This window comes from Balaenoptera musculus, chromosome 16 (assembly GCF_009873245.2).
Source record: "Balaenoptera musculus isolate JJ_BM4_2016_0621 chromosome 16, mBalMus1.pri.v3, whole genome shotgun sequence".
Taxonomy (NCBI): domain Eukaryota; kingdom Metazoa; phylum Chordata; class Mammalia; order Artiodactyla; family Balaenopteridae; genus Balaenoptera; species Balaenoptera musculus.
In genome coordinates, this window is record NC_045800.1 from 78,249,458 (window position 1) to 78,269,615 (window position 20,158).

The window sequence follows — 20,158 nt, forward strand, 5'->3', positions numbered from 1 at the left end:
TAAGTATTTGTGAAGAAGTATTTTTGTGAACACAGTTTTTGTTTCTTTGAGATAAACACCCAGAAATGCAATTGGTAGGTCGTACGGCACTGCATGTTTAGTTTTTTAAGCAACTGTCAAAACGTTTCCCAGAGTGGCTATACCATTTACAAGCAATTTATGAGCGATCCAGTTTCTCTGCATCCTCGCCAACATTTGGTTATCAGTATTTTGTTTTGTTTTAGCCATTCTGATAAGTGTGTAGTGATAGCACCTGGTGGCCTTGTATTTCCATAATCGCTAATGACGCTGAACATCTTTCCCTGTGCTTACTTGCAATCTGTATGTCCTTTCAGTGAAACCACCGTCCATGTTTTGTACCCATTTTCTAATTAGGTTGTTTGTTACTGTTGAGCTTTGAGAGTTCTTTCTGTATTTTCAGATATTTGTCCTTTGTTGGACATATGATTTGCAAATATCTTTGGCCAGTCTATAACTTATCTTTTCATCCTCTTCACAGAGACTTTTACATAATAAAATTTTCTCATTTTGATGAGATCAATTTATTAATGTTTTCCTTTCATGGACATGTTTTTGATGTCAAGTTATAAACTCTATGATCTCAAAGATTTTTTCCTAAATGTTTTACATTTAAGCCCATGATCCATTTGAATTAGATTTCATATCAAGTGTGAGGTTTGGGCTGTGGTTCATATTTTTTTTATGGGTGTCCATTTGCTCCATGTGAGTGTCTTTTAAGTCTCTGGAAAAATCCTTTCTTCTCTTCTCTTTCTGTCAGAGGGAATCTCTCTCTCCCTGTGTGCAAGACACTAAGCATAACAACCTCCTTGGATTTAGTCTTTAGGGAATAAAAGTCAGGAAGGGAAGTGCCTTCTAGAAAAGTTAACCTTTCTGCCAACTCTCAAACCTCCCCTGAGGAGAAAAGTGCACTGGGACTTCTAGCTGCTTAAGTGGGGAAAAATAATAGGAAAAATACTGGGAGAAAACATATGTTAACATCACAAAAATTACCTCGCAGGCAAAAGTTTTGCATGTTGCAAGTATGTGAGTTCTCTTTGAAAAAAATCTATAACATACATCATACTGTCAAAATATCCACAAACCACCCCACCCATTTGTTTAAATCACTGTCTTCAAGGCTCAGATTCCCGCTGTAGGAATAGGGATTCTTCCCTGTGGAGTGACGTGAAGTCAAGATGCTTCCAATAGAGAAGGCTCTTAGCCAAGGATGTGGGGACTCAGAGGCCTCAAGATAGTGTTCTGTTCATTCAGGTTGGTAGGCTGGTTTCTTCCCCTCCTGGAATTGCAAGCAGACAATAATCTTCTAGGAGTCACGGAAATCCTACAAACGGGGACCTCAAACTCCTCCGAATTAACCAGAGCGGTTCTCGAGGCGGGCATCACACTGCTCTCCTTAAACAACCTACAAGGAAGTGCATGACTTTTTTTTCTCCATTAATTTCTTTCACAAACACAAAACAATCAGCATGTGTGTGCAGATTCCCATATATTTGTCACTCTGTGAAAGGGGTACAAAAATGAATGATACAATCCTGGCTGAAAACTAAACAGAATAGATGAACACACACATACCAATAAAGATAATAAATGGCAGTATGTGATATATGCCATTTACCTGGGGCAGTTAAAGACACAGACAATTCTACTACCAACACGTCCTCAACCAAATTAAGTTCCGTGTGGTGATGTATTACCAGACCCTGGATGTTGAGAATTCACCTATGAATCCTTTGAAAAACAGAAAAATTACTCACACACAGTTTCCATTGAGAGTTGATATTGAATGGCAGGTTCAAAACAATTATGGGGAAGAGAAGCTTGTTCTACTAACTTACAGGCTGGCAAAAGTATCACCTCAAAACCCAAGGCCAGCACAGATTCCTCCTTGTCTAATCCTCCTCAACGGGTAGAATAGTAAGATACGTTCTCTACGATCTCATTTTTTTATAGCCAGCACACATCAAAATGCCTAGAACATACAAGCCCTCAATAAGCATTAAAGGAATTGAAAAATAGACCCAGGATTAAAAGATTATTGCAGAGAGAAATTCTAAGTGTTTCAGTTTACACATTTTCTCAGTAGAATTTCTGCTTGCACACCAGTCTACTACGTAAGGGCCTAAGAGAGTGTTTGGCTGAGCAGCTAAGCCCCAGGCAAGCTCCCAGGAACCTCTTCATAGTAACAGAGAAATCAAAAGTATATGCCTATACAACACTTAGAGAAGCATCACGTATTTACTCAGGACTGAGTCTGTGATATTTCTATTCAAGCTGCTGCACAAGGGGAAACAGGTATTGAGACAGGACATGGACGGGCCTCAGGCTGAGCAGTTTCTCCCCTGTGGACAGAAACTCCGTAATAGCAGAAACTCCATAAAAGCAGGATGATGGAGGAGGCTGGGCCCTGCCCAGGTAAGAGATAAAAGACCCCATAATCCTCATCCTCGAAGTCAAGGAGACCTTCCTGACGACATACGTGCAGAAAGGCTCCTTGGAGGTCAAAAAGGGAGGCGGCGCCACCCCACAGTAAGTGGTGCCAACTACCCATAGGCCTCTTCGCTAGAATCCATCTTGGCTAAGAGACGTGCACGCACACAGACGAGGGCCCTGAGGGAGACCAAACACAGACTCAGAACCAGGCAAAGCAAGATGACTGGTCAAAGGAAATCCGGAAGAAATGTCCCATAACAGCGATTCAAACTACCACAAGGGTGCCACTCTCTCTCTCTGAGCCCACCTGTGTGTCTATCCACACGTACTGTACTCTTTTCCCTCCTAATAAACACTTCACTTGCTTCACTGCTTTCCACCTCTATGTGGAAATTCATTTCTACGCAGCTGATGGGCCAGGGCCTTGTCACCGGCCACTGGTCCCTGGTGGTCTAGTGATTAGGATTCAGGGCTCTCACTGCTCCTGCCCAACCTCGGTCTCTGGCCGGGAACTCAAATCCTGCTTCAAGCTGCTGCAGGCCGAGGCCACCCGAGATCAGTATGTTCTGAGATGTCACGTCTGCATAAAATGTGAATGAATCATCGTGGATTAAAAACAATAACGTCCTTACACTCCGAATCCATATTAAAGAATCTTATAAATAGGACCGGAGCAGAAAAACAACAACAAACATTTGCTACTTTTACTTTTCACTCCGTACGGAATATAACACAACCACAAAGGAATCTGGAAGTTAAAAAAAAGAGGACGCTTTTCTTTTCTTCCTGTGAGATATTGCTTACACCTAGATTAAGTTAAGAAACTAAACGTGGACCAGGAAAAGCGGTCTTAAATTTTCACTGAGAAAATAACTGGGAGATTTCTCTCTCTTTCTCAATGTTGATTTTTAATCTATTGTCTCTTGCCAGTCACTCACTCTCAGTGCATCCAACACCTCAATTGGTTTTTTTTCATTTTTACTGTTATCCAGTGGCTCCAATTTCTGTGAATATTTTTAATCCTTTGCCTTCAAAGCCTGTATTTTGGAAAACAGTGCCTTCTAGCCCAGTCGTTTCTGGAGAGCGTGGCTCTAGACCAAGTCAGGCTGCTAAATGATGACAGGCCGAAGCAAGGCCAGGGTGCTCTCTGCAATCAGCAGGGAGGTTAAGTTTAGGGGGAAGACTGCATCTCTCTACAGGGAGAAGAGGCAAAGAAGAAAAAAATAGCTCTCCTTCATGTGCTTACTCTTCTAGCGAAACTATTTGGGAAATCTGTCCTATCCCCAGATGCAGGCTAAAGAGGTATACACAGGACATGAAGAGAAGGAAGAAAAGTTCTTATATGATAACTTGACCGTTTTGGAGCAAAACAGCGCAGCTTCAGAAGCTTGCGCTGAGGTAGTGACTGAGGGCGTACAAACCCTGCGGGGTATTAGTCATCCAATTGTGTATGTAGACATAAACCACGCCTCTCCTTCTAAGCCAGATTGAGAGACACTTAATTCATTAGATCAAACCCATCTCATGCCTTATCAATTATTCACAAGTAAAGCTCACTGAATCATAATATTAAAAGGGGCATGAAGGCAAAAATATTGTCATGCATATATACGGCATGGCTTTTGCCTGCTGAGTCACATTCTGGAGAGCAAATGTAGCATTTATTTCCAGACACTGTCAGAAACAATGACTCAATGCTCCTGAGTTTGAAAGAAACAAGACAAAGCAAGTATATGCCAAGAGTCATGCCTGGTAAGATGGAAACAGGACAACTTCTCTATCCACACTCAAGCCTGCTTGCGTTCTCTCTCTCTCTCATACACATACACACACACACACATACACACACACCATCAGGTGTATTTTATCTATGCATGCATGGGTATGTGTGTGCATTTATAAACAAGCAAACTTAAGTTTTTATTGTTACATATCCCCACTAGAATGTAAACTCCTTGAGAAAAGAGACTTTGTATCTTTTTAGATACTAACAACCCCAGCACCCAGAACATGGTGGTCATTCCACAAATTTTTATTAAATGAATAAAATTACCTATGAGCTATGTGGTAAAAACTGTTTTAACATACAAATAATGCTTTTCAAAAAACGTTCCCCTAATACCGGTTTCCACATCAGAGATCTCACATAATAATTCTGAATAACACTCCCCTAATTAATCTTTCTTAAAACTTATTAATTTAAAAGTATGACATACTTAATTCAGGTAGTGCATATTTAATCCATTAGTAAGCGTGTGTGCACATAAAGTAAATGCCTTTGTTGACATTTTATTGTATTCACATAAAAATGGATGGAAGTAATACGGTGCAATCCAGAGACAGAATCTAGAACAGAAAACATTCCCCATATAAAAGACTTCATGCTTGAAATGAAAACTGATAATCAAGTTTCAAGGCTCCAGAATGAAATCTTTTTTTAAAGCAATAATTTAAAAGCTGTGTGGCATCCGACAGATCTCTTGCCAAGTAGCAGAACTTGTTTCTCCTTAATTTATCCCATCTCACTATTTGAAAAGTTTGAGAAAGAACAAAGAAATTACAATTCTACAGTTAACGTTCCGTGCATTTCTCCCTTTCCCCCGCCTGCTCACAACGTCTAGAGATGATGATTTTACAACTTTTATTGTTGTTTAGACCAGTTGTATACTGGTAATTTTAGAGCCACACATCTTTCTAGAAAAATCTCAAGAAATTTAAAATAAAACCATAGTGATGCTTTACTTCACGAACATGTCAGAATTCAATCCGTAAAAGCAACATGAGCGGGAAGTGTGGGGAAAATATATGTTTAATTTAACTTTGGTAGGCTTCATTCTCCAATTCAATTCCACTTAATTGAATGGGACAATATATGCTCTTCATTCTGGGGGGTCTGGTTAACACTCCCATGAGAATGCACAGGAAACCACAAACATATACAAATCTAAGTGTGAAGAGGAAGTTAAAGATCACTCCATCAGAGAGAACAGACTTGTGGTTGCCAAGGGTGGGTGGGGATGGTGGGGAGGGATGGAGTGGGAGTTTGGGGTTAGCAGATGCAAACTATTACATATAGGATGGATAAACAACAAGGTCCTACTGTAGAGCACAGGGAACTATATTCAATATCCTGCAATAAACCATAATGGAAAAGAGTATGAAAAAGAATGTGTATATATGTATAACGGAATCACTGTGCTGTACAGCAGAAATGAACACAACATTGCAAATCAACTATACTTCCATAAAATAGATTATAAAATAATAATAATAAAAGATCACTGCATCGGTATCTAGAATTACAGTACCCATCGTTGAACTGTGTTTTCAACTGCTACAATTATAGTTCTATTATGTACATTCAAAACTTGTCTTGGGAAGGAGGCACGAGCAGATTGACAAATCCACTTACTAACCCAGCATTTAAGACCAAAATGGTCCTAAATTACTCAGAAGCGACTGTCACTTCTGGCCATCTCCTTAATCAATTCCACTACTTCTTACAACAAACCTAATTTGACTTTAGTTATTTAACTTTAATAACAGAATATAATTGAGTGTAGCCAGATCATAATTACAGTGAAGAATTATGAGTTAAAAGAAATCTTCATATATTTCCCTGGAACTTCTCCAGCTCTCAGAAAGTCAAATTATTTTTCTTTCTTTTTAAAAAATGAATCAAAATACATTTTTAAGGTTATCACTATGTGTTTTCCCCCCAATACAGATTCACATCAATTAAAGAAAGGCTGCCTCCTGGCTGTACAGTCCTTTGCCTTCCCCTCATTCTGTAAGACATTGAAGTGACTTAGCGTGAGGACAGGGGAAGATAAAGAAATTTCTACACACTGATATTAACAAGACCTGAAAGAAGATAGGGCTCTATAAATGTAAAATTTAAGGAATTACTTTTATCGTTGCATGCAAATAATTGTTCAATCTCACTGTGTAATCAAGACATAGATAACTTTCAGTCTTAAGCAACATCCCTCAGGCTCCTGCTGCCTATTTCTGACTCATTTTCTCCCTCAAGTCATGAGGGAGAAAGGGATGTCATGAGGCATGTCAAGTCTGACACCCATTTTAATCTAATTTCACCCGTGTAAACATGCCGTACAAGGGGCACTAAGGATGTGTTCTTACTGACATCACTACCTAGAAAGAGCTGCAATATGTTCATCTGAATACATATTGAGATTAATTTGACACAGAAATGAATAACATTAAATCCAGAATAATACTGGAGGGGGGTGGCCTTCAATATGCATGCAATGGGAAAGCGGACCCAGAACAATACCAAACTGTCTTTGACATTTCCCCTAGTTTTCTCTGTAATAACCAGCAACGTAAAGAATTACAGCAATGTAATAATAACCAGCAGGAGAGATGATCATACTAAGCGAAGTAAGTCAGAGAAAGACAAATACTGTATGATATCACTTACATGTGGAATCTACAAAAATGACACAAATGAACTTACTTACAAAACAGAAAGAGGCTCACAGACTTAGGAAACAAACTTATGGTTACCAAAGGGGAAAGATGGCAGGGAGGGATAAATTAGGAGGTTGAGCTTAACATATACACACTACTATATATAACATAGATAACCAACAAAGACCTACTGTAGAGCACAGGGAACTCTACTCAATATTCTGTAATAACCTATATGGGAAAAGAAACTGAAAAAGAATAGATATATGTATAAGTATAACTGATTCACTTTGCTGTACACCTGAAACTAACACAACATTGTAAATCAACTATACTCCAATATAAAATAAAAATTAAAAAAACAAATAAAAGGCATCCCCCCAAAAAAAACCAATTAGCAGGAAATCTGCTCTATAAGTATCACGTTTAATAAAACCCCTCCTTAACATACAGACTCTCTAATGTGCAGGAGAGGTGGAAAACTGCAGTCATTGCCCGCGAGCTTAGTCCAAGAAATCTGGGATCTATCTGACGCTGAATATTCTCATTTGAAAATGAAAACACCCAACTGTTAAAACAAAAACTATGCTCATCCATTCCTGGCTTCTAAAGCTTAGCAAGAAAGAGGAGTCCTTCCCCACCACTCACCTACCACATTCATTTCAAAACAGAAGAGGGTTTTCTCTGATATAGTTTAGCGTCTCTTCCCCTAAAATCTATGCTTTACCATACTTTAACCCGCATGCCCAGGGTCCCTCAAATGTTTCCATATCTGACTAAATGCTGCTCTTCTGTCTAAACAGTAGTGATAAAATAACAACAACAATAATACATTTGTTGATCTCTTAATATGCATCAAGGTTTTACATGCATTTTCCTACTGAACCTTCACAACAATCCCATGAAGTAACAGCTAACATTTAAGCCGCATTTCACAGAGGAGAAAAATCATGTTTAAAGAAATTAAGTCACACAAGTCACACAACTATTAGTGGCGGAGGCGAGGCCCAAACCCAGGTCTACAGCCCATTCTCTTAATTACAAATCTCTACAGTGTCTGTAGAAAGAGCAGACGGGCTCAAAGAATCACTTCATTTCAAGTGTTTCGTTTAACAAGTCTAAAGACTAAAGATCCAAAAGACTATGGCACAGCCTCTTTTTGCTCCTAAGTCTCTATGATGATATTATATCATTGAACACATCTATACCCCAAGCCTCCTTTGGGTTCCATAACTAACTTCCCTGGCTCTCCATTTAACTACCATTCTGCCTCTCTTGTGCCTTTTCTTCACCTGTCAGTGTCCTAAATATCAGCCTTATCTAGGATTCCATCCTCAGCCTCCTCTCTAGTTAGTCTATTCCAAGGCTTTGCAGCCTTTTAAAGCAATGCTCAAGTTGCTAAACATAACACTCTACTCACTGTTCCTCCCTCTCTACCTAGGGCTCCCATTCTTTCAACTACCCCCTGTGCACCTGTGATTTATATCCAACCCAAGCTTTGTCTACGTTAAAGACTCAAAAATTCCAATTTCCCATAAACCCTTTATTTTATTTCTCATAGACCCTCTGCACTCACCAGTGTCCAAAATCTCACTCAGTCCTTTGTATCAAATCTGTACATCTCCTACAACCTTTAACACCATCTCTCTTCCCTAGAGTCAGAAACTCTAGGGAGTTTCTCGACCTTAAATCTGATACATTCTCTCACCGACCACATAGAGTTCATCCTTAAACGAGTCAATCTGACCTGAAGTGTTTCTGGGCCAGGCTGTCCTATTCTCATGGCCACTCTCCAGGATAAGCTTCTCCTTTTCTCTCACATGAATGACTTCATCAGCCTTCTCCAAGTTGGTTTTCCTGCTCCAGAATCTCTCCACCTCCGATCTAAGTTCTTCTTGTTCATCAGAGATACTCTTTTCAAAGAGATCTGACCACGTCACCCCCCTCCCCACACACCCCTTCCCAACTATCTCAGGGTAAAAGCCAACCCGTGCGAATGGCACTAAGGAGCCTTCAAAAGCTGACCAAACTATTCCCTCCTGTCTAGTTTCCATGCTTCTTCCATCCTGCCCCTCATCACTCTGGAATAACTGCAATTCCCAGTATACACTGCATCCCTCTGAGTCTTCTGTTTGGAATTAATTCCTCAAATAAACCGTCTTTTGAATTCCCTCTCATCTTTTGTATAAACCCTATCAACACACCATTAACATCTTCTTCCTAACCTACTAAAAGCAGCACTTTTCGTTTAGGGAATTTTTCTAGGCTCTGCATTTCATGCTTCACCATAAGCTAGGTCTACCTGGGAGAGGTAAGACTAGTACCCAGGTCTCAGAGTGACTTTTCCCAAGGTTAAGCAGCTAATTAAAGAAGTATTAGCTTTCTAAATGTCCTCTGTATCTTTCTTTAAATTACAAAAATAAATATTTATCAATAATAGTTACCTAAGTGATATGCTAATATTACGAGAAACCTCCATTAAAAGACTTAAAGCCACGTAATAAATCACCCAGATCATGCCTTCTCTCACAATAATCGCTTATTTATGCATTCCACTTACCATATTCATCCATTAATTTGTGAGGCAAAATGGAACACTCAAATCACCCTCAATATTTTTATGGTTTTGTATTATTTGTGCATTTTCCCCCATGATCCAGGCTACTGCCATCTTGGCCCAATGCCAAATAATATTAACACAAGAGAGGTATTAAAATCACATAAAATATTAGGGAAAATGCTCAATTTTATTATCTATCTCAGTAAATGGGAGGTAACAGAAAAAGGTCCTAAACCTTTGGGCAATTTGAGAAGTCTGAAACTGAACTGGAGACTAAACATTCCAGAAAGGGGATTCATCAAAGTGAATGAACATTTCACGAAGTTTTAAGTAGGTGAATGTGTTCATTCCTCCCACTCAGGTTATTGTATTCACTGCTTCTCACCATGTTTTAATTATGCAAGAATTTTCTGCAACTCTATTCATAGGTAGTCAAAACCGTGTGTGAGAAAAAAACTTCAGAGGAGGCCAGCAATGGATCACTTCAGTAGACAGATGAATGACAGTGGCCCACTTTCTCTTATGTTAATGGCCTGAACAGACAAATCCTTAATTTACAAAACTTATATCAAAACAAGAAAATGCAAGGCTCAAGGCGCTGGGCTCAGGTACCAACCTTCGCTGCTCTTCACCGTGTTCTCCCGAAGGGACCGTGAGGCATTCATCCATGTGTCCGTGAAGCAACCTGAGGACGTCACCACCAATCAGATACCCTAGAAGGATTGAAATGCAGTCACATGTGAACTGTCATCATCAGATGTTGACAGCTGAACAGATCATCGGCTCCAATCTCCTATTTTCATAGACAGAGACACAGAAGTCCAGCAAGGCTTAAGTACCTGGCCAAAATCACAGAGATGGATGGTGTCACCTGCCTGCCACCTCTGAGCCCTGGGTTCCCAAGTCCCACAGTTAGTGACGTTCCCACTATTATACATGACCTCAGCCTCATAAAACCCTCCACTGAACATGCAAGCCTGGATAGGCTCAGATTTGAACTTACATAAGTGAGAACAACCAGAACACACAGATATTTCCTGGGAAAACCCTGATGTACAAGCACTGCTGTGATCCAGTTCTAAGTCACGCACCCTGGAAGATGAGAAATCTTGACAGTAGCCTAACTAAGCAATACCCTGAGGCCAAAACACTGGAGAAAATAACCTCTAGAAAGCTAGCATGTAAAACACACACAAAAATAAGCTAAAGCTGACGATAGCATAAAAATAAGAGGAGATAAACCTTAACACAAACTTCACTTTTAAATAGCAATTCAAATGAGTTTCTTAAATGTCATGTATCTGCATTACAGAATATTTTGACACAAACAGCTCTAATTAATTTACTCGTTATCACAAACCCAAAGATGACTGTCAACTCTGCATCAGGGACCAGCCCCCTAATGGAAGTGGAGTTCTTACCTTGGGCTGCTTCACTTCCTGAGCTGATTGGGGCCACGCTCCAGAGGGTCTGCTGGAAAGCGGCATCCACGTGCAAGCTGCCGTTGCCATAAGACAAGTGCTGCATTAGAAGCAAAAGAAGGCATCACTACAGGCTCTGGATAAGTCTCACCATGGAAGTGCTTCTGGCAACTCAAATTGAACGCTGCCAACATGGGACTGTCCACAGAGAGCCTCTGTTGCTATCCCGTCACTCAAAAAATGAAGAGACTAGTAGGAAAAAAATTAGAGTTTATATTTGACTTTAGGTATTTTTCAGCTTCCTTCTAAGAGTTACTACTTAAGCCACTAATCCGAAAACACAAATAAAATAAATTTGTGAAAACAGACGATTTGTTTTAAAGGCTTATTGATGGGCAAATTTGTACAGATAGTAGGCCCTTACCATTAAAATTATAATTAGTTTTTACATATCACACTGTGACAGTGTGTTGAAAGTGACGTAGGTTAAACCTACTGGACTAATGTGTTAGTTTCATGGGGTCCTTTAGGAACTTTTATCTACAATCTGATGTAATAGCCATTAGATGGCAATATTTCCTAATAGGCATCAAAAACCAAGACAATACATGTCCTTCAAAATTCAGACATTACAAATTTCAGATGTTCCTTCTTAAGTCAAATGTATTAAAAGAACATCATATTTCACATCTTTGAGAGCCATAATTGATGAGTTCTGAAATGATAAGTAAAGAAAAACAGAATTATGAGTATAGACAAATGACTTGCTTATTTCACTAACCATTACCTGGCTGCTGCTAGAATTTCAAACATGCAAAGAACAACCACCTTTTTTCTTGGAGTCTTCTGAGTAAACATCACCAATATTCCTATAATGTTCCTGCAACACTTTCCAATGCTGATGACAGCCTAAGCTCTTAAAGACTTCAATTGTACTAGAACTTTCCCAGATATCTGACCTTCCTAGTTAGACAAACAGCAGTCAACAGCATACAGAGTCACTCTGGTATGTGCCACAAGCCTTTCAACATCCAAAGGTCTCTTCTGCCTAAGTATACTAATCTCAAGTCACCAGCAAAGGTAGGCATTTCGTTTTCTTTCTCTTAAAAACAAAACCCAAGAAATTTGTGACATTTGACATATATGTAATTATCTTATCAGCAATTTTCCAATCAATAAGATTAAAAGTGGAGGCATCAGATTTAGCAATAACCTGCTCTTACCCCTCTCCCATCTCAACCAGCTGTCTGCCTTTTTACAATCTCCTTTCTACCTGGACCTGTCATTCTTATGCAAAAATCCAGCTAAGATGTCTTTATTGAATTAATTTCTTCCCTAATATATTAAAATTCTTTAACTATTTACAAATAACTCATATGCCATCTGCTTCCACAAACAAGAAAAATATATTTTCCTTCACGGCCCTCCTCACAATGTGATCATTTAGTGTATTTTTCATTCTTCCTCTTGTAAGCTATCTGACACAGGCTCACAACTGTATCCCTAGCATCTAGCAGGGTTACTCAATAAAGAAGTATGTGCAGAAGCGAACCAAACCTTTAAAATCAAAGTAGCGTAAACTTGAAAAAAATATTTTAAGTTATTCCATAAATGTTCCTATTTCAATGACCTGAGCCAAAATAACAGCACATACACACCAAAAAAAAAAAAAAGAAACCTGTAAAACCATATGGATTTTATCAAACCATCAGAAGACGATTCAAAATACCAATGCTTATATTTTTACTTTTGAATTCAAGTGAAAGCTCATGCCATATTACGATAAATAGATTTGTTCATTCATCCTTGTCCATTGAATATACTATGTGTAAAGCATTGTGCTAAACATTAATAGAACACATTCTCCACCATGAGGGTGCTCGTAAGCTAGAAAGGAAAGTAAAATATACCCACAAAATGCTGTGAGTCAGTGTTTTGAAAATGTTAGCTGAATTGTAATCAAAGTGCTACCGGAATTGACAGAAAAGAACACTTGGACCAGCCTAACTGGAACAGAGTTCATTGTCCTGGGCCTTGAGGACAGGTGGTATTTCCACAGCAGAGACAGGGTTCCATGTGGGATGAGGCATTTGAAGAGCCAGTAGGATCATCTGGCCTGAGCCTCACATTTATATACTTAGAGATGCTGTCTCCAAAAGTCTGTACATACACTGAATTTGGGTAAGTGTATTAATAATGTTAATGCACTAAGTGTAAATATTTTTTAAAATACCAAAACTTTTATAAACTAGTTTGGAGATTTTCATTCTTAATACACCAGAAACCTCGTAATTGGAAGTGGCCTGGGCTTTTTTGGTGCTGTAGGCTCTAATAAGGGAAATGGTACCCAAAGGGGAAGAGATACGGGAACATACAGCACAGCAGAGAGTTTCATCTTTGGGGCTTACAGCATATACTTAGAAAGAGAGTGAGAGATAGGCCTGCAGACAAAGCAGGTGTCAGATCAAGGACCTTATGGGCAATAAGGAGCTACTGCAGTGAAAAAACAATGGGGGGGGTGGGAGGACGAAAATGTAATCTTCAAATCATATCTAAGCCTAAAGGTACACAATAAATATAACCATTAAAAAAGGAAAATTTCAGTCTGTTGGAGAAAGTAAAAAAATATGTCTTTAAGATCATATTACACCATTTAAAGTTACCTAAATCATGTCCACTCTTCTCAAGAAAATATTCTCTAGGCATAACTATTTTGGATGCTTCTATTTAATTTTGCCACTTAAGCAACAAAGGGAAATCTGAGTAAGAACCACACAGGCTTGTGATATTAAATATTCAGAATGCAGTAACAATTTCAGTTACTGACCCTAACTAAGATGGGTTACCCTTAAAGCCAAAACAGATGTTGTCAGAGGTTGAAAGCAAAGTTGGCCTTAGGCTGAAATATGTAACTGCTCTAAAATTTACACACCCCCCAGGAGCACTGCAGGTGCTTTGGGGAGTGATATGCTCTCTCCTATCACCTTGATTCTCATGTGAGTGACTCTCAAGTTCTCATGGACACACAAATCATCTGAGGATCTTGTCCAAAAAAGGCAAATTTGAATTCAGGAGGTGTGAAGGGGGACCAACCAAGGCCACTGGTTCAAGAAGCATATTTTGAGTAACAAGGCTTTATATGATAGAAGCACGAAATCTCAGGAATAGAAAAGATATTATAAATCACCTCCCAGGAGATCTCAACCTGGACTCCACTTTGATACTTTTAGTTCCCTTTGTAATCCAGTGTATATATTTTATGCATTTTAAAAGATAATGAAACAAAGAGTCAGTAAGCTTTCTCCGACTGTCCGAAAGGTCCAAGGCACAAGAATTCCTAAGAATATCCGAATTCAACCCTTATCTGATGCATTTATTCACTCATTTATTTCTCTCTTATTAAGTGTCAGGCACTTGGCCCTGGTGATGCAACACACTAGAAAAATGATCCTCCAGTGACAGGGAACACAAGTAAACAAGATATATCACCCCTCAGACTTCACTTTTTTATTCTGAGAAAAAAACGAGGGAGACAGAATAGATGCTCTTTCCAAATGCAACAGTCTATGATTCCATCACCTGAGCCACGGAGAGAAAAAAAAAAAGGTTCAAGGTAAATAAATAAAAAATAAATTGGTTGATATGATGAAGAGCTTGAAAATATTTATGATCACTGTCTTTTTAGCTATCAATATTTTTAAGCAACTTGAGGGAGTTCAGTAACTTACTATGCAATCAGAACACCTAGCATTTATTGGAAATTCAGAGGTGGGTATGAGACAAGGAAATTTTTATGAGCCCTAGAATAGCTTTCTTTTAAGCATTTTTCATCACTTTTTAGATTCTGGGGTTCTGCTTTTCCTAATTTACTTTTAGACAGTTGTTTGGTAATGTTTCCATGGATTTTAAAAATCTGCTACCGTATGGCACAGGGAACTCTACTCAATACTCTGTAATAACCTATATGGGAAAAGAATCTAAAAAAGAGTGGATATATGTATATGTATAACTGATTCACTATGCTATACACCTGAAACTAACACAACATTGTAAATTAACTATACTCCAATAAAAATTTTTTAAAAATCTGTCCGTTTCTATAGGTGACAGAGAAAATTATTCAAAAATCAATGTTTCAAATGAGAGCAATCCAATCCATGTGTTGAAAACTCTTGCGCATACCATGGTGATTTTTATATCTTTCTAACACAAGTAAAAATTATTTTGCGTGCTTTACCTTATTTTGTTTAGTTTGAAAGAGATTCACAGTAATACCTATTTGACCATATTTCCTCTCTTTTAAATTGTATCTTTCTCTTATATTTAAGCTGCTTTGATAAAGCCTCCTTTAAAAGAAAAAAATGAGTCGTTCCAATGGGTCAAAGGAATTTTTCTTCCCCTTAGATATTCCTGAAAAGAGGATGAGAATATCATTTCATATTAGAATATGAAACAGCAAGATTAGAAAAGACATCATTTGGATGAGTGGCTTACAACCTTTTCTGGAGATAAAACCCTTTATTGCTGAGAAATCATGTACAAGGTTCATCACATAAAGCAGAAAAGAGCCGAGCATCCTAGGTGGAGCCTGGGCTTCCAGAGCCCAGTACCGTCCACAGGACACCTCCGCAGAGGACAGAGTGAAAATCAATCCTTCAATCCGTTTTAATCAATTTAGCATCCCAATAGCTGTCAGCTTGATTAGAGCAGCAAACGCACAATTAGATAGTTCAACCGTAGCTTAACCAGCACTGTTCGTGAAGAAAAATTAGATCAAAGGCCAATAGACACTAACAAATGAAAAGTTACAAAGTCAATGACAGGACATGTTTATTTTTAGTAGTTAGTTTTAAGGGATGTGTTTTCAGTCATATTTCTTATTTATTTTAACCATATCAGCATCTTCTCAGAATATGAATCTGGCTTTCACATGATAGCCCTTTATTTAAAATAAACTGTAACTGTCTCTTCACTTCTCACTTCCCAACTTTCTCCTCTTCTGGTTAAATATCTACAGTTCTTAATAGGCACAAATCTCCCGGGTAAATAGTGATAACAACTCACTAAGCAATTTTTATATGTGCCATTCATAGAGCTAAGAGTCTTGTCTGGATTGAGCATTCAATCCTCTTAATACTCCTGTGAACTAGGCTATTACCCCCATACTGCAGATGAACAAACTGAGGGTTTGAAGAGGTTATATGATTGGCCCAGGCTCATGCTTAGCAGGCTCCGTACCAATAAACAAGTGTGTGTGTGTGTGTGTGTGTGTGTGTGTGTGTGTGTGTGTGTGTGTGTGTGTGTGTGTGTAACCAATTTTCAGTTATTCAGCTTCAGTACGAGGATTATTCCAGCTGCTGCTGTTTAGTCCAATGTCTTTTACTGCCTCGCTTTTTGCCCTTTCACTTCCTCCAGATCCTTCTCACTAAGTACCATGTAGGTCCTTGAATCCGTGAACATAATACTCTATATTCTCATTACTAATTACTCACAGTGGAAATGTGAGGTAATAATTAACTATCCCTACACCCATAGAAACATCCTTCAGCATCTCTAACCTAAACCCTAACACTTAGTTACTGTCTTACGATACTCTCCTACAGTTCCATGGGTTTGGTTTGTTTTTTCCACTATTTTTTTTGAGGGTGGAAACCATGTGTAATCTGTCCTTGGTCATTCCTGTGGTTTCTACTATATGGTAGGTCTATACAGATGATCACTAAACTCACTGACTTCGTCATCAAATCAAAGTGAAATTTTAACAATCTGGTTGGCCAACTATCTGGAGCTCTATATAAAAGGTTATCAGAAAAGGAACTTAAATAAGTTGGCTAAAACATAGCTTGAAAATTATCTGTGAATGTAATTAATCATGAGGTTTACTTATTTCCCGAAGTAACAGAAGGGGAACCTCAGGCATTACAATTACTGCCATTGTTTGTATAGTGTTCTTTAATTCAAAGCATCTTCAAAATCCATCATCTCATTGCTTCATCACAGTAACAGTGGTGGCTAGGGAGAATCATCACCATTTTGCAAGTGCGGAAGCCAGAATTCAGGGAATTAAGTGACTCAGGAATTTGCTGGTAGAATTGATGCTATAAGCCCTGGCCTCAGTGAGATTCTGAATTTTCTCCTCCTTCTGTGTATAATGATACCATCCTGTCAAATAAACTCTGCTGTGTAGTGGAAAGAACAAGTGATACAGCAAAAACATGCAAGTTATGTCCAAATCAAAATAAGATATGTGTAGAATTTATATACTAAGAAGCATGCATGAATTTTTATTACTGCTATTGGTTTCCAAGTAAAACTACAACTCGAAATGTCTATCTCCTGATCAAAATACATCACCTTCACATATACAGTACAGGCACACAGCAAGGGCTCAATAAATGCTTATTTGACGAGCTGACACCTCGCATTGTCCTAGAAATGTGCGTGGTGCCTGTTTCCACCTACACTGCTTAAGAGACAAGAGGACAGAGATGCTCCAGGCCTCCCTATAGCTGTGCACCATTAGATGCTCCATTTAATTTAATAGTTCCTGTCAGTTACACAAGGCCGTTTCACCACTTCCCTGTCTTCATCATTACCTCTTCCCTCAAAGCAAGTAAAACCACACCCTTCTTCCTAGAAATGTTTCAGAATTGGAACTAATTGTGTTGGTAAGCAAAAACTGACTTGAAGCACCCCCAGACCCACCTTATTTCCACGTTCACAGAGCCCAAGGGTACCAACTACTTACTTAATTCTAAATCAATTACACACAAATAATATGTTGATTTAATGCAGTAGGAATACACTTTCTATAAACTAGCATGAAGCTTAACTGCAATGATGTTCTATTTCTGATTTTTGTTTCAATTATCATCCACTATGATGTCTGGGATTTTTTTTAATGTGGATATTCATGTAAAGTTTATAATACCATATTTTATATTTGTTTGCTTTCTCAACCTTAAAATAAAAAGAATATTTTCACTGACACCCTTCACACTTCCACTGATTTCAATATTCTGTGAAATTCTGCATATGATTATTCTTTAGCAAAAATATAATTTACTACAGAAGTTAAATAGATATTGGCCTCACCACAAAAGTAAAAAATACCTTCAATGATTAAGCATAAACTTCTTTCTTCAATCTCCCTTTTCCAGCCCTTTCCCTTTGAAACAATGCAATGTCAGTGAGGGAATTAAACTGTTTTTTTATTTTGTTTATTTCTCCTTTCTTAGCATGACAAGTGTTTCTCACATAATAATCTGCTTTCATAAATATCAAAATAGGTAATCACAGCCTCATCAATATAGCCTTCTCATTGGGCGCAAAATAAAGTCCATGGAATTTCAAATTCCTGATTGGACTGCATTTACATGCTGTTAATAAAATAATCCAAGAACAGGCACTATCGATGTCACAAACATACATATCAAGGGCACGAGGGAAGCCTGTCTAAATAATGCTGGTAAGCCACACTTCCGCACATGTCACATCATTCTTCTACTTAGGGAGCTATGTATAATTCATCAAATAGAGCTACGGGCTTGTTTCTAAGCAATTTTCCTAGATAATTTGCAATTTCGGCTTTAAAAAGATCATTCTACTGACCTGTCACTTATCGTATCACCAACTACATGATCCGACTTTGCACACTTACCAAGTACCTTTCGGAGGACACACTAACTAAGATGAGGTCATCTCCAACCCGTACTTTTTCCCCTTCTGAGCGCTGCTTGGAGGCAGGATGGATGGTCCACCAACAAGCTTCACCTGCACAATGATTGAAATGTGAAACACAAAGAAATGCCTCAGTTTCAAACTCGATGTTCTTTGCCAGTGACTCCAAAATACAAGAGGGAAATGAAGTCCTCAAAATCAGTCTTCTTAAAATGAAACTGTCCTATTCACACAAACGTCAGAAATTTGAAATAGAATGTAAATGCATCTCTTAGACCATGAAAATCAAAAGAATTAGGCCAAATTAGCTTAGAGTCTAAAACAAGAGGGTATAGGTATAACTGATTCACTTCGCTGTACAGCAGAAACTAACAGAACATTGTGAATCAACTACACCCCAATAAAAATTCGAAAGAAAGGAAAGAAAGGGGAAGAAAGAAAGAGGGAGAGGGGGAGGGAGGAAGACATACTGACATGCAAAGACTCTTCTCACAGAAACTGGCTGTGACATTAGGGGAAGTTTGGTGTCTCTTTCCCCCACTAGGAATTGCTTTGAAAGGACGTTTGTTTACGCTAAGACAAGGCCAATTTCACCAGCCACGCTGATCCAACTTCGCTCCTTCCACAATCACATGTTGTTACACTCCTCACATTGCTCTCTCCTGTTAACATCTAGTTGTTTTGCCACTTGATTTGCAAAAGGATTTGGGTTTTTGTGACACGACGGTTGCATTTTAACAATTTAAAAAACCTCTACTTTTTTGGGGGGTGCTGATGCAAAATACGTACAAATATTGTCCCCTAAGTTTTACTATCCTGTGCTGTGATGGTCCAGCCACCGCAGGGGGTCTTCCAGGTCCCGGCGGAGAGGGGTAAGGGATTGAATAGCACCGCGAGTATGGGGTCAGAAGGACCAAGACAACTGATGGTTGCTAGGCACTTTATTTAGAATCTACTGAATCTTATATAGACAGAAAAGGAACTCATTATTAGACAATAATCCCATAGAATTGCTTATCGTCTCAGTTCAGTCACTACCACGGAAGTCAACAAGTTTACAACTATCCTTGAACATTATCTTCCCTTAACCAGGCTCACACACAGCCCCCAGCCATAGGGAGCAACCAGGACTCTCAATTCCCTGAGGTCTCCTGGCTTGAGATAGCTTTGCTAATCTCTTTTACATTCCTCAGGCCTGGGAAAAAGAGTGTATTCCAAGGTAAGGGCTTTGCTTTTTCTGAGAGACATACTGTCTCCTCCAGGAGTTACCTCCGGCTAAGACTGCATGCTTCCCACACTGTGCCTTATTTTACAATATGTTGTTATTTTAAAATGTGGTAGTTTCTATTAATCTAGGAGTAAAACAGTAGAGAATCCTACAGAATTTTCTGGGATACATTATAAAAATATCTGGGTATACATAAAATCAAATAATTTCTTCTAGAACAAGTCAAGCATAAGCCTCATGAACCATATAACCACACTTCATACTTCAGTCTCATCACCTAGGATATAAACATAAGCACACAATTCTTCAATCTGTTCACAGTTCCTTTTGCAACCTTTGAGTTCTACCGCAAAATGGGAATAGTTTTAGTGGTATCTGTTATCT

General features: G+C 38.6%; 1 protein-coding gene across 1 annotated transcript in view; it reads right to left on the reverse strand.

Moving 5' to 3' along the window:
• RYR2 (ryanodine receptor 2) overlaps positions 1 to 20,158 on the reverse strand; it is a 740,642-nt gene that overhangs the window by 400,534 nt on the left and 319,950 nt on the right. Inside the window, 3 exon segments of the mRNA XM_036828245.1 lie at positions 10,062 to 10,158; positions 10,867 to 10,966; positions 18,527 to 18,639. Of these exon segments, the coding sequence (XP_036684140.1) occupies positions 10,062 to 10,158; positions 10,867 to 10,966; positions 18,527 to 18,639 (310 nt within the window).